This window comes from Pelophylax lessonae (genome assembly GCF_965119305.1).
Source record: "Pelophylax lessonae genome assembly, chromosome: 3".
Taxonomy (NCBI): Eukaryota; Metazoa; Chordata; class Amphibia; order Anura; family Ranidae; genus Pelophylax; species Pelophylax lessonae.
The window spans coordinates 197,291,342-197,307,143 of NC_138770.1; the positions used below are offsets into that span (position 1 = coordinate 197,291,342).

General features: G+C 48.4%; 1 protein-coding gene across 1 annotated transcript in view; it reads left to right on the forward strand.

Moving 5' to 3' along the window:
• The window catches only part of GIGYF2 (GRB10 interacting GYF protein 2), a 615,584-nt gene that overhangs the window by 472,664 nt on the left and 127,118 nt on the right, over positions 1-15,802 (forward strand). Inside the window, exon 22 of the mRNA XM_082251280.1 lies at positions 4,927-5,046. Coding sequence (XP_082107406.1) covers positions 4,927-5,046 — 120 coding nt within the window. The remainder of the gene's footprint in view (positions 1-4,926; positions 5,047-15,802) is intronic.

Genomic DNA, 15,802 nt, shown 5'->3' on the forward strand with positions numbered 1-15,802 from the left:
ATCGGGGAAGGCATGCTACACGTTCATAACTGCTACATGCAGTTGATACTTTGGTTGCAGTGTTTTTCTCTCCAGACACGCTTACCCTCATTGATTGCAACGGCAGAAAAGAGGCACAAGAGAATCATGGCAAAAGTACAGGCAAACATTCTTCTTTTCCAATTGGATTTAAAGCACTTAAACCACTGACATTGCTTCCCTTGCACTGGAGCAGGACCCTATTTTAACAAGGATATCTGTGCCTAATTCCAGCTCTATCTGACCAAAGCAGATTTCTCTACTACATCAGAATTGCTTGGACAACTAATTACCTTAATTCAGCCATTAAAGCGGAGTGCCCGACTGGTTCCTTGTTTTGTGAGTAGATGTAACCCCCCCACCCACTCCCCCTGGAGGGTTTTGGGCAGGACGGGGGCCCCTCCCTGGGACAGTTAGACCCCCGGGTAACCCTCCTTCCCATTTGGCCCCCTCCCTGTGCCTTGGTGGTCCCTATGGGTCATCTAGTCCCCCATCCATCCCCCCCTTCCCTCCTATCATATGGTAGTGTGGCGGTCTGGGCTGTTTTCTGGGGGCGGGGAGGGGGGAGACTGTACCTAGTGGGGCTCCTGCCCGTTTCCCTCCTTTCCTTTTTGTGCCCAGGGATCCCTCCTAGGTCCCTGGGAGCCTCGTGGTGCCGCTATTTTGTTGTGTATAGGACTGCGGCCATGTTTGTGTAGTCCAGCGAACATTTTACGTTGGTCCAATATTGAAATCAGTGGCGGCCAATACAAAGGAGTCTTCTGGGCGGCGATTTCGGCCGTGGGAACCCCTCCTTATCCCCTGGTGCCGGCTCCTGGGTCTTTGCTTCCTTGAGGTCGCACGTGGAGTGCTTCTATCCTGGTGCTGCTGATTACTGTCTGGTGGGGTGCCGAGTCTGGTGAGGTCCTCCCTCTCTCTGCTGCAGGTTTGTGGGGTGCTCTGTTGCTGGGCTCTCCGGGGTCCCAACCATCCATTGATGCGCTGACGGCGGTCCTGGAGTCCTTTGTGTACCAGGTGGAGGTGTTTTTGGTGGCAGGCTAGTAAAAAGCACCCCCCACCTTCCCCTGCCTCATCTGTCTCCTCGCATCCTGAATCTGATTTGGCTGCCGCAGACAGGGTCCGCCATGCCGGTCTGTGCCTGCCATGCCGGTCTGTGCCTGGCAGATTTTTTGCAGAAGAGTGGGAATGTCCAAAACGTCCCTTTGTGGTCCCTAAGCGATTTGCAATGAGGTACCCCTTTGAAGAGTCCCTTCTTAAAAAGTGGACAGTTCCACCAGTGGTGGATCCCCCGGTTTCCAGATCGTATAAGGCAACCATGATTCCGGTAGAAGAAACGCTGTCATTTAAGGATCCGGCTGACAGAAAAGCGAAGGCTGTGGCCCGCAATATGTTTACAGTTGCTGGTTTGACACTTAGACTGGTCTTCACCATTGCCCTGGTGTCACAAACGCTGACCGAGTGGGCTAAGCTTTTATGCCATGACTTGGAGGGTGAGCAGCTCCCCCCTGCCTTTGCTGAGCTGGCAGACCAGTTGGTCCAGGGGCTGCAGTTTATCTGTGATGCCGCTTTGGATGTGGCTCTCCACTATCGCCTTGGTATCTTAACCTGGTGCTTTCAGTCCTCCAGAAGCCTCCCTTTGAAAATATTTGGGAGATTTCCCTGCTTGTGCTGTTCCAGAAGGTGGCTTTTTTGGTGGCTATCACCTCGGCGCACAGGGTGTCGGAATTGTGGCATTGTCTTGTGATACACAAAGATAAGGTGGTTCTTCGCCCCTGTCTGTCGTTCATTCCAAAAGTTGTCTCTGATTTCCATTTGAATGAGGACATTGTGTTTGCCTTCCCTGTGTCCCAGGCCGAAACATCCTAAGCAAATTGTGTTGCATGCCCTGGATGTCGTTTGGGCAATTCAGGTGTATCTGGCAGCTGCAGAGTCTTTTAGGAAGTCAGACTCGCTATTTGTACTCACAGATAGGCCTCGAAAAGGGCTGTCCGTTTTGTCTGCGACCATTTCTAGATGGATCAGACAGATGGTGACTCAAACCAATTTAAGGGTCAGGTTCCTCTCTTCCCTGTGAAGGCCCACTCTACTCGGGCGCTAAGTGCTTCTTGGGCCTTCCGTCATCAGGTGTCAGTGGCGCAGGTGTGCAAGGCGGCTACCTGGTCGTCGGTGCACACTTTCACAAAGTTTTATAAAGTGGATGTGTTGGCATCTGCAGATGCCTCCTTTTGGCTGCAAGGCTTTGCAGGCTGCTGTTAGAAGGGTATGTTCCATCTTTAGGGGAGTTATTTTCAGGTGGCTCCAGTTGTCTTGTTACCTGGTTGGCTACGGTTTAGCCTTGGGGAATTTTTTTTTCTGTTCCCACCCCTCATGTTTAGACACTGGTCAAGATTCTCAGGCGCTTTGGCCGTGAATGAACATCAGAGAAATGGATTTTACTGTAGGTCAAAAATCCCATTTCTCTTTCGTTCAGAGGGACACGGCTCCATGTCTTCTAGATCCTTGGGTTTATGCTGCGTTCTCTTCAGGAGTAGGACTAGGCGGAAACAATTTTGGCTACACCCGTGAGGCAGTCCCAGGGGGTGTACGATCACGTCCTGCTATAGGACTTCAGTTTTTTTTCTGCCTAGTCAAGTAAGGACCTGGCTCCCTGCTGGGATCTGCAGTCCTGGCATTTTTTCATTTCTAAATGGAATTTTTTTCTTTCTTACTGGTGGAGGATTTTCCATCCTTTAAGGATCCCGTGAACAAGAGAGCGGAGGCTCTGATCCGTTACTTTTTCACTGTGGCAGGTTCAATGTTGAGGCCAGTGTTTGCTATCACCTTGGTACCTCAGACCTTAATAGAATGGGCAAAAAATTTTACTCCAGGATCTGACACCCTCCTGAGCTAGCGGATCAGTTGATCCAGGGACTACAGTACATCTGTGATGCGTCTTTGGATATGGCAGGGTATCCGTGACGGGTGATTCTTCACCGCATGATTTGGTTGAAGTACTGGTCAACTGACCAGGCTTCTAAAAAAAGACTTTTGTAGGTGACCGTTGGGTTCCTCTGGAAGAGATCGTGAAGGGCCTTACAGGAGGTAAGAGTACTTTACTAATGCAGGTGGCTAAGGGCAAGGAACCTTGTCGTAAACAGGGTCCTTTTTTCTCGGCTCGTAAGCTGCCTTTTGGTCTGGATCGCAGGAAAAGGGCTCGAGATCCACCCTTAACTTTGCGGAAGGCTCCAAGAAACTCTGGAATGGTAAGTCAAAAGCGGGCGCTACTGGTTCCACAGACAATTCTTCTCCAGCCTGAAGGGGTGCCCTCACCCGCTTCTGGGGTGGGGAGGACATCTTCGCTTCTTTCCAGGCCCTTGGACCTTGCTCATTCAGGACAAATGGGTCCACGAGTTGATTCGGTTCTGCTACAAGATTGAGTTCCGATCTTTGCCTCCGGCAAGGTTCTTCCCTTCCAACTTGCGCCTGGCCACTGTAATCGCTGTATTGGATGGTGATTTCCATGGATGCCAGTCTGTCCGGATGGGGAGGTGTCTTGGGAGTATACTCACCTCAAGGTGTTTGGACTCAAGAGTCCAGCCTGCTGATCAAAATACTGGAGATTCGGGTGATCAGACTTTCTCAATGGATGATGGTTCGTCTGCAGGGACGCCCAGTGAGGATTCAGTTGGACAGTTCTACGATGGTGGCATATGTCAATCATCAAGGGGGCACAAGGAGTGCCCTGGCAGCCCGGGAAGTAGCCAGCATTCTGCTTGCACATTCTGGGGGTAGAGAATTGGCAAGCAGATTATATGTCAGCAGAAGTTGGATCAAGGAGAATGTTTGTTTTTTTTTTTCACCTGGAGGTTTCATCAGCTATGTCTCCGGTGGGGGACCCCCCATGTGGATCTGTTGGCCTCCTGTCTCAACAGGCGAGATCCCCCTGAGGAAGACACGTAGTCCCTGTGTCGTCACACGTAGGGGAGGGGCCAAGTCTATGTCAGTGAACAGATCGTATAGAAGCGAGAGGAACGCTGATATCTACAAGCACAGCAGTGGGCATTTCATCAAGCTTTTCTGTCAGTGTACCCGCAAGTTATATATCCTGCCTCGATAGAGTGGTGCACTTTAGCACCTGCCACAAGTGAGTGTTCTACATTTTTTAATAAACGTATGCTTTTACAAAACGTTATTTGCACCATGGGTCTGTTTTCTTGCATGAGAGCTGGTGAGCTTATTAACCCAGATTGGGAGCCAGAACATTGGAGGATATCATCCACCCTTTACCTGCTGAGATTTATATGCTTTTACTCAACAAGCTTAATTGCGAGGTCACACTCCATGTGGTGAGAACCCACCTTGTGGGGGGTCACAAGAGTGGAGGTTATATGTCCGACAATCCGTTTTAATAATCCGTTCACGGATCGTCAATTTTTCATTTTTGAGCACTGGTGTTTGGGACTGCCCGCCTATTTGATTTGCAGAATATATATATATATATATATATATATATATATATACGGATATTTACGGATCATATATATATTTATTCCTTTTCTATGCAATTTTTAAGGTAGTTATTACACAATTTATTATCCCATTTTTATATAGGCAATCATGGATATATTTACACCAATGATTTTTTGATCTGTTACTATTTAGATTTGCGCAACACTTTATTTTAATATTTCATCCACACTTACCATAAGGGGAATGATTAGTGCAAGCAGCAAAGTTCAATTTTCCACATAGTAACTCACAGGATCACCTATTTAATGCTTTAATGTGTGTTCACACGTTGATCGCATAAATACCACCAGTATGGTAATGATTTTTTTCTAACTGTATTTTCTGTTATATTTGCAACCTGTTTTGATGCAAGAAGTAATGAGAGGAAATGTCTTGCCTAATTTTGTTTTACCCTCCTAGCTACCTTCTTCATCCACATGGGGGCAGCAGGTGAATGCTATAGGATCATCTCAGTCAGCATTATCTTTGGCAGAGATACAGAAGCTTGAGGAGGAGAGAGAACGGCAAAACCAAGAGGAGGTCTGTTCGTTTTTTTTTTTTCTATTCACAGTATTATCTTTATTTTAGTTAAGTGAACTTTAAGAATCTTTTTAGTGATCACCCTGTAGCAGACTGTAGAAACTATGCTTCTTTTATGTTTTCATTTAAATAAACCTGCCCCTCTTCCTGTGTCTGAACTTCCAGCACTGCAGTCTTAACGGCTTTGAGTCTCCAGGTTGAGCTGCACTAAGGCTACATTCACATGTGGGCGTAGCGGATCACGGGCAGAATCACCTCGATTCTGCCCGCGATCCGGAAATCATTGCAAATCGCGGGACGCCTGTGCGATTCCCGTGATTTGTAATGGCACCCCAAACGCTCCGCATCGCGGTAACATCGCGCAAACAGAATCGCGGGACGCGTGACTCACAAAAGAAGCTCTTGCACCTTTTTTGGGTGTCGTGTCCCGCGATTCTGTTAGCGCGATGTTACCGCGATTCAGCAGGCGCAAATCGCAGCAACATCGCACAGCATTTGGGGTGCCATTGCAAATCACGGGCATCGCACAGGCGTCCCGCGATTTGCAATGATTTCCGGATCGCGGGCAGAATCGCGGTGATTCTGCCCTGATCCGCTACGCCCACATGTGAACGTAGCCTAAAGATCTAACCGGAACCCCCCTCCTAACCTCCCATCCATTGAGAAACATTCTTTAAATTAAGACACTGCTTGTAACACGATCTGTGAATGGAGGAGAGTTCTGTGACTCATCAGATGCTCTCCCATTCACGGATTGTTACAAGCCGTGTAACCCATGTAATTTTCATAATAAATGAGAGGGCAGAAGTAGGCAGACCCTGTTGGATCGTAAGTGCAGCTTAGGCTGGACACCCAAAATGACTAACCCCACAGCACCTGAGGTTTAGAGAATAGAAGAAAACAGGACATCCCTGTGGTGCAGATTTTTACAGAATCCAGCTACCTTAACTACACGAGACTTCCTTCATTCCAGGTAAGTAAGGTCACTAATGCTGTAGAGAGAGAAATTCGGCTTTCATTAAATGTGGAACAAGTGTATTCATGCTTTTGTAAGCAGACCTATACAGAATGATAATTTTCTGTCTTTTAAGAGAGCATCTTGTGTTTTCTGTGCCTTCACAGGACCCTGAATTGGAAATTTTAGCCACTCTGCTGTCATGTGACATAGCTTCAAGTTGAATATCTGCTGTGTGAGATCTAAGGCAAACCCTGCTCATTTTTGCCTCTGATCACTGCTATTTTCGATAGAAAATTACTTAGAATCTCCAAACATTATATATATTTTTGTTTTTAGCAGAGACCCTAGAGAATAAAATGTCGATCATTGCAATCTTTTATGTCATACTGTATTTGCACAGAAGTCTTTCAAAAACAGTTTTTTGGTAAAAAAAAAACAAAACAGTAAAGTTACCCCAATTTTTTGTATAATGTAAAAGATGATGCTACCCCGAGAATCGTGCCCTTTATTCTAAGCAAAAAAAATTGTGATTCTGATTTTATCCAGAATTGTGCAGCTCTAGTTTATATAGGAATCAGGGACACAGAAGCTACACAAAATTAGGATCTTATTGCAGAATAGTAGGGAACTAATTAAAGATGCACTCTAACTTTTCTTTGCTCAAAATATGTATGTAATAATCAATATCAGCCTAACTGATAGCTTAAATGCATGTTACTCTCTTGTCTCGAGACTCCTAGAGCTCATTCAGGAACGTGACAACCCTGTGGTTGATTGCTTTTCTGAGGGTGGGTAACAGGCATTTGGGAAGTTATATGCCATCTCCTTATGGTCAGGTTTAACCTCCAAAAGGCTGACCCACCACTTGTGCAATGCATGCACTTGTAGGGTGATTGCGCCACAGCACCGTTTCCTCTGAGTGGTTTGCTTTCATCAGCAGTACTGCTTGCAGAATGTGACAGATATTATTTTTACTGCAAAGCACATTACAGTGTACACAGCCCTAAGCTGCTGTATGTCCTTGTTTAGGTGGGTGGTTGAGAAGTGGTAAAACCGTAGCTCAACTGCCTACCTTTACTACCCACTTGCCGCATGTCTGAACCAGCCCTTATCTCTGTGTACTTTCACTTCCTTTCTTGTGCCAAAACTGACTAGATTCCCATTTGTAGTTCTTGGGATTCTATAGAGAACATCATCATGCTAACAACACCAACGCTGGGTGAGATTAAATGTATTAGAATTAGCAATCAGTCCTGCCCAGTATATTTCTATGCAACATAGTCACTGCTCTCCAATCCCTTCCCATATTCTTTGCCCACGTGTATGCCCAGAACTGCTCCTGTTACCTCTAAGAATGGCCCAAATTACTACTCTGAAACTACAGGGGTTCAAATAGGATTGGCATAAGAGACAAGCAGGAAGAGTGAGAATTGTGACCCATGGCTGGGAGGAGGAGTGACATCACCAAGGCGGCAAAGAGATGTATTCGACTAAACTAGGTAAGTAACGAACTGACACTGTGGCTGTTACTCATTACCAGGGAGACTGCTCTTCTCCCTCGGTGGAGGTCCTGGAGCTTTAAATGGAATCTGTCAAGACACAGCCCTGGCCAAAAGTTTTGAGAATGACACAAATATTAATTTTCACAGTCTGCTCCTACAGTTTTTATGATGGCAATTTGCATATACTCCAGAATGTTATGCCATTAATATATGAACGTTATCCCCAAAAAACTTTTTCCACTGCATTTCAGCCTTTCCACAAAATGGCCAGCTGATATGTCAGTGATTCTCTCGTTAACACAGGTGTCAGTGTTGTCGAGGACAAGGCTGGAAATCACTTGTAATGCTGATTGAGTTAAAATAACCGAGACTGGACACTTTAAAAGGAGGGTGGTGCTTGAAATCATTGTTCTAACTCTGTTAACCACTTCCCCTGGATTGACTTCGTAGTGGTGATATCTGAATGATTACTGCAGGTGCAGGCATCACCTAGATCTTCTTTTTTTTTTTTTTTTTTTCCCAGCAGGCAATAACCTGTAAAAGCAATCATAGCGGAGGAGCCGGAGAAGGAATACACCGCCGCCGGCTGGTCAATGTGTTGTGTAGGATTTCAATTTTTTTCTGCCTAGTCAGGAGTAAGGACCTGGTTCCCTGCTGGGATCTGCGGTCCTGGCGTTTTTTCCTTTTTAAATGGAATTTTTTCTTCTTTAATTATTTTCTGTTTCTGTGAGAGCTACAATCAACTGCAGGACTGGGCGACGCACTGGATATCCTAGATCCTTAGTCTTTCCAGTCTGGCCATCACGCGTGACCCAAATATTAGCTCCGTGCTAGGTTGGCAGTGACATAGCCCCACTGGACGGGGGCTCATCGGCGAGTGAAACACCTTGCAAGGACACATAGCCCTGGTCACAATAATGGTCACGGCCAGAGTCGCAGCGTACCTCTGGCTCGCAGCACCCCCATTCCAAGATGGCACAGTGGACTGTCAGGAGTGGTGCCCGCTCAGGTCTCAGGTGTGGTGAGTAGTGTCCCCCCTCTGCTCTGGGGAAATACTTGGGTGGACTTGGGCCCTTCCTTGGGTTGGTAGGCTCCTTATGTGCCATTCCTTCCCTTATGGTCCCCCCCCCCCTCACTAGCGGGGTTCCCCTGTACTGGTCACCCTCACCTACCTCATGGTGTAGCTGGGTTGGCGGGGGGGTCCCTGATTACCGATTTTCCGGCTGTCCTTGGATCGCTTGCAGTCGCTCTGTGGGGCAGTTCAGACTCTGGTTCAACAAGCTGGACCTACTGGCCCTTTGATGGTTACGTGCGGATCAAAAATTCAAGTTGGTATCGGTTCGCAGGATGGTGGCTTCCCTACATCAGGGGGATTCCTGGCCTCCATAAACATCAAGCTGCCTGCCTTCACATCTCGTTATGTTCGGGACACCTACGGGTTCTCCGTGGGGAAGGCTCTCATCGGTTTGTGTCGTTACCCCTTGGTCTCGCTTCTGCTACTAGGGTCTTCACAAAGGTGTTGGCTCCAGTCCTGGCACTGTTGCGGCAGCGGGGCGTATCAGTCCTGGTTTCTTGGCCGATCTGCTTCTCCATGTGGTGTCCCCTACGGTGCTGACAACAAAGTTGGAAGTCACCATGAGAACTCTGGAGGAGTTCAGGTGGGTTCTGAACCTTCAGAAATCATCCCTGGTCACTTCCATGAGACTGGACTATCTGGGCCTGACTTTGGACTGGTCCTCAGTCAGGGTGTTTCTCCCTCCGGGGAAAAAACTCTTGTAACTTCAGACTGCGGTTCGACTTACTGTCCCACACATGGTCGTCCCTTCGGACCTCCATGCAAGTTGTGGGACTGATGGTGTGTCGTCTTTTAAGATGGTCCCTTTCGCTCAGTCCCTCCCGGGGATCCCCCAGACGGCAATCCTTCTCGAATGGGACTAGAATCCAAACTCTCTGGACTTGAGGATCCGGCTGAGCCAGGTGACCAGGAAGTCTTGTTCTGGAATCCTTCCTCCCCTTTTTACTGGACAATTGTCACCGTGGATGCAAGCAAGCCTGTCCGGGTGGGGTGGAGTCCTCGGCAGGTTCTCTGCTTTGGGAGTATGGTCCCTGGAGGATCCATGTTGCCGATTACTGTCCTGGAGCTGAGAGCGATCCAGCTTTGCCTAGTTCACTGGATCAGGCACCTGCAGCTGTCTGGTGCAAGTTCAATTGACTACGTCTTGACCGTGGCTTATGTCGTTCACCAAGGGTGTTCTTGCAGCCTTGGAAGTGATCATACTTCATTGGGCAGAGCGCCGTGTTCCAGGTCTCTCTGCTGTTCCCTTTCCAGGTGTGGAAAAATTGGCAGGCGGATTGCCTCAGTGGACAGCCCTTGGATGCAGGGGAATGGTCCCTTCATCCGGAGGTGTCCAGCAGTTGTGTCTTCGTTGGTGGCACTCCAAACGTGGTCATGTTGGCGTCGCATCTACAGGATAGTGCAGAGGTTGTGGCCCGCTCCCTAGACCCTCTGGCGGGTGCAATGGTGGCACCATGGGTACTGTCATAGGCAAGAACATTCGCTAGGTTCAACATGAACGATGCTGAGAAGTTTGGCATGGTCACCTGCGCAAGACTGACACCGGCATGGTCGTGTGAGAGTGCCTCACGGATGGGCCAAGGTCAGTATCAGCTGCTGTCTGCTGATACTGGGAAGCGTCTTCTAGGATGATTTTTTTCATCACACGAGAAAGTCTTATATTGCATGGTGTGAGTCTCCTTGGGCTCCCCCTCGCTCTTACTCGGTGGCCCGGATCTTGGCTTCCTTCAACGGGGAGTTGATCAAAAGTTGGCCTTGAGTACTGTGAAGGGTTAGGTTTCCACTTTGGCAATGCCGAAGGTGAATTTGGCTGCCGTGGACGCGAGTCAACCTTCTGGGTCTGCGTCCACGCAACCTGAGTGCTCTGATAGTGAGGATAAATCCTCTTCCACTACGGGCGCACATTAAAAGGCGCTTGTGGATGCACGGATTGTATCAGTGCGGAAAACCTGTGCAATTTGTCGCCCGTAGGCCATCTAAGGTGACTAAGGTGTTCCCCTTTCCTGCCTATTTTGACGAGATTGTCGCTAGTCAGTTGAAGTCTCCAAAAGCATTGTTGGAATACCTAAGCATTTTGCTAGGAGGTATCCCTTTGAGGAGTCTTTTAAAGAAGCTGACGGTTCCACCAGAGGTGGACTTTTAGGTCTTCAGATTGAATAAGACCACGCTTCTTCCGGTAGAGGATTTCCTGTCTTTTAAAGACCCTGTGGACAAGGGAGCTGAGGCTCTGGTCCGATATCTCTTCACTGTGACGGGTTCATTTTTGAGGCCGGTGTTTGCTATCACCTTGGTTTCCCAGTCCTGGCTCCTTCGCCAGGATCTTGAAGGGGGTCAACATCCTCCTGAGCTGGCGGATCAGTTAATACAGGGGCTACAGTATATCTGTGATGCATCCTTGGATGGGGTCCCTTTTGGCTGGCAGAGTATCTGTGTCTGCGGTGACCCTTCACCGCATGATAGGGTTGAAGTACTGGTCGGCTGACCAGGCTTCCAAAAAGGTGCTGACTGACCTTCCCTTTGCAGTAGACCGTTTATTCAGTGCTTCTATGGAAGAATTCATTAAGGGTCTTATAAAAGGTAAGAGTACTCTGCTTCTGCAGGTTACTTAGAGCAAGGAGCCTCGTCATAAACGTGGTACTTTTTTCTCGGCTCACAAGCAACCCTTTCGTCCAGCAGGCTAGCAGGACGAGGGATCGAGATCCACCCATACCTTTGCGGGAGTCTCCAAGAGACCCTGGGTCAGTCGGTCAAAAGTGGGTTCTGCTGGCCCTGCAGACAAGCCCTCCTCTGCCTGAAGGTGCGCACTCACCCATATCTGGGGTGGGGGGGAAGTCTTAATTTGTTTCCGGACCAGTGGGCCTCGCTCATTCAAGACAAATGGGTCCACGATTTGATTTGGTTTGGTTACAAGATCGAGTTTTGGACTTTGCCTCCGGCAAGGTTCTTCCCTTCCAACTTGCGCCTGTCCCCGGATCCGCTGCAAGGTCTTTATGGGGCGGTGCAGGATCTGTTATCATAGGGAGTGATTGTGCCGGTTCCAGAGTCAGAAAGTTTTCAGGGATTTTATTCAAATCTGTTTACTGTTCCCAGGAAGGAAGGCAAGGTCCCTCCGATCTTGTACCTCAAGGCTCTGAGTTGCTTTATGCCGGTTCAGAAATTTTGGATGGAGTCCATTTGCACGGTAGTGTCATTTGTTCATCAAGAGGATTTTCTGGCCTCTATCGATATAAAGGACGCTTACCTTCATATCCCAATATATGTCGGGCATCAGCTTTTCGTTTGCTTTGCAGTGGGAGAGGAACAATATCAATTCATAGCGTTACCTTTTGGTCTCGCCTCAGCTCCGCGGGTGTTCACAAAAGTGTTGGCCTTGCTCAGGTAGAAGGGGATTGTGGTACTGTGGTACCTCGACAACCTCCTTTTGCAGGCAGAGTCTTTGTTGGGCTCTAGAGGTCGATCTGGATATTTTTGTGTTAACTCTGCAGGAGTTCAGATGGACGCAGAATTTTTGGAAATCAGCCTGGACTTCGTCCATCAAACTGGACTACCTGGGCCTGACTCTAGCCTCAGCCCAGGTGTTTCTTCCGGAGGGGAAACTGCTGAAGTTGCAGAAGGCGATCCAGCTCCTGTTGTCCAACCGTCTGTTATCTCTCAGGACTTGCATGCAAGTTTGATTGTCTCTAGCTTCGAGGCGGTTCAGGTTTCTCACTTCCATACCAGACCCTTGCAAAGGGAGATTCTGGCCAAGTGGGACAAGAATTCTCAATCATTGGACAATCTGAATCAGTTGACCCGGGATGCCAGGGGATCTCTGATTTGGTGACTCCGTTCCCCGGCGCTTTGGCAAGGGAAGTCCTTTCTCCCCCTGTATTGGACTGGGATTTCCACGGATGCCAGTCTGTCCAGATGGGGCGATGTTCTGGGCTCAGACACCGCTCAAGGTGTTTGGTGAGTCCATTCTAACGATCAACATCCTAGAGATTCAGGCAATCAGTCTCAGGCTTTGCTTGTCCCAGTGGACGGATCATCTGCAGAGGTGCTTGGTAAGGGTTCAATTGGACAATACCACGGCTTTGGCATATGTCAATCATCAAGGAGGCACAAGAAGTGCCCTAGCAGGCCGGGAAGTAGCCGGCATTCTAAGATGGGCAGAGCGATATGTTCTAGTCCTCTCTGCAGTTCACATTCCAGGGGTGGAAAATTGGCAGTCGGACTACCTCAGTCGGCCAGCATTGCAGCTGGGCGAATGGTCTTTTCACGCGGAAGTGTTTCAACAGCTGTGTCTCTGGTGGGGAACCCCCGTTGTTGACCTGTTGGCCTCTCGTTTCAACTTGAAGGTTCAGAGGTTTGTGGCAAGGTCTCAGGATCCTCTGGCTAATGCTCTGGTGGCCACTTGGGGTCAGTATTGCATAATTTATGCTTTTCCTCCACTACAACTTCTGCCGTGACTGCTGCGCAGAATCGAGGTGGAAGGGATTCCTGTCATTCTGGTGGCACCAGACTGGCCTCGCCAGTCTTGGTACACAGGCCTAGTGAGGCTGGTAGCCGACACTCCTTGAAGACTTCCTCTCAGAGACAATCTCTTGTCTCAAAGACCGATCTTCCATTCTGCTTTTAAGGTCGCTGGCATTAACGGCATGGCTATTGAAAGCCAGGTGTTGGGCAGGGGGCTGTCGGATTCGGTGATTCCTACGCTGTTAAAAGCCAGAAAATCTATTTCAAGGAAGATCTATCATCGTGTTTGGAGGGCGTACATTGCTTGGTTTTATTTAGTCTTGGGTCATTTTTCCCCATGCCTTTTCCATGTCCCACTTGCTGGAGTTTCTACAACAAGGTGTAGATCAGCGTTTAGCTCTGGGCACCATCAAGAGCCAGATTTCCACCTTGGCAATATTTTTCCATCGTTGGCCACGTATTCCTTGGTTCACACTTTGGTGCAGGGAGTTTGTCATTTGCCTCCTCCGGTGCGATCCTTGGTACCTCCGTGGGATCTCAGTAGTTGGTATTTCAGAAAGTTCCTCTGATCACGCTGTCACAGAAGGTGGCCTTTTTAGTGCCTATTACTTCTGCACTTAGGCTGTCGGAGTTTGCTGCGTTGTCTTGTCGGTCACCTTACCATAAAGACAAAGTGGTGTTGCCCCTGTCAGGCGTTCCTTCCTAAGGTCGTCTCGGTGTTTCACTTAAATGAGCATATTGTGTTGCTATCTTTGTGTCCTAAGCCTAAACATCCTAAAGAAATTGCCCTACATTCCCTGGATGTAGTTCGGGCAATCGGGGTGTACCTGGTGGCGACGGAGTATTTTCGTAAATCGGTTTCCTTGTTTGTCCTTATGGATGGATCTTGTAAGGGGCAGGCCGCATCTGCTGTGACCATTTCCAGATGGATCAGGCAGATGGTGGTGCAGGCCTATTCTATTAGGGGTCAGGTTTCTCCTTTCCCTGTCGAGGCACATTCTAGGAGGGCGTTTAGTGCCTTCTGGGCCTTCCGTCGTCATTTTCTTTTAGATGTCCCACTAGTTATGATTTATGGAGCGCTGTGTCCGTCGATAAACGAAAGAGAAAATGGGATTTTTGTACTTACCATAAAATCCATTTCTCTGAGTTCATCGGACACAGCATCCACCCCTCTATGGAGTTTCCCTGTCAAGGTGCATTCTAAGAGGGCGCTTAGTGCCTCCTGGGCCTTCCGTCGTCATTTTCTTTTAACCTTTATTTTTCAGACGGGGCTCCTTTGTCCTGGTTAAGGGCACCTATGTTTTGCCTTGAGTTATTTTTCCCCACCCCTCATTTTTGGCACTGCTTTTAGATGTCCCACTAGTTATGATTTATGGAGCGCTGTGTCCGTCGATGAACGAAAGAGAAAATGGGATTTTTGTACTTACCGTAAAATCCATTTCTCTGAGTTCATCGGACACAGCATCCACCCCTCTATGGAGTTCTGATACTTCTAATACTGCTACTAAACTGATTACCTAGAGCAGAGAGGGGGGTTATATACCAGCTGAGGACGGCCTATGGGCGTAGCCAAGTGTTTTTTTGTTCTGCCTAGTCCTACTCCTAGAGGAGGCAATATAACCCACTAGTTATGATTTATGGAGCGCTGTGTCTGTCAAGAAATGGATTTTACGGTAAGTTAAAAAAATCCAATTATTTTACATTTTTGGGGCGACTCGTGACATTACTACAGTAATCAGTGCTAAAAATATGCACTGTTACCATACTAATGACACTGGCAGGGAAGTGGTTAACACCAGGGGCGATCAAAGCGTTAATTGTGTGCCTAGAGTCTGCTTTCTAACTGGGGGGAGGGGGGTTGTATTTAATGGATGAACACACAGACCTGTGTTCATAAATAGGAAGAAAGTCACACCGCCGTTCTGTCTCTCTGGGGAGCGATCGCGGGTGCCCCGCAGACATCACGGCCTCCGGACCAGCTGATCGGCTCCCCCTCTAACAGTCCTGTGAAGCAATGTACGGGTACGTTGTTTCGCATGACAGAGCTGACCTGCCGCAGTATATCTACGGCGACTGGTCAGCAAGTGGTTAATGCACTGACGGCGTTCCTGGAGTCCTTTCCCTGATGAAGGTGGCCTTCGGTCGGCGAGCAAGCAAAAAGCGCCCCCCCCCTTCATCTGCCGCATCTGTCTCATCAGATCCTGAATCTGACTTGGCCATAGCAAACGTGGCCCACCCTGTAGGGTTTGCAGCCACACTCCCTGATTTATTAAGGATGATTTCGCCACACCTGTAGCTGCACATGAGAAGGAGCTGGTTGATGCACTGATTACATTTGTGCGGGAAACTTTAAAGACGGAGGATGCAGCTTAGGCTGTGGCGGAGGTGCCGGTCCTCTTTGGCACCCACAAGCCGTCACGCACAGTGAAAGGGTTTCCTTATCCCTCCTATTTTAACAAATTGGTCTTTAAAGAATGGGAGCGTCCAAAACGCCCTTTTGTGATTCCTAAATGCTTTTCTATGAGGTACACCTTTGAGGAGTCACTTCTCAAGAAGTGGACTGTCCCACCAGTGGTGGACCCCCTTCCGTCTCCATGTAGAACAAGGCAACTATGATTCCAGTAGAAGAATCTCCAGATTTTAAAGATCTGGCTGACAGGAAGGTGGAGTATGTGGCCTGCAGTATGTTCACTATTGCTGACTCGGCGCTTAGACCAGTCCTGAACATTGCCCTGGTGAGTGGGCTAACCTTTTGCGCCATTACCT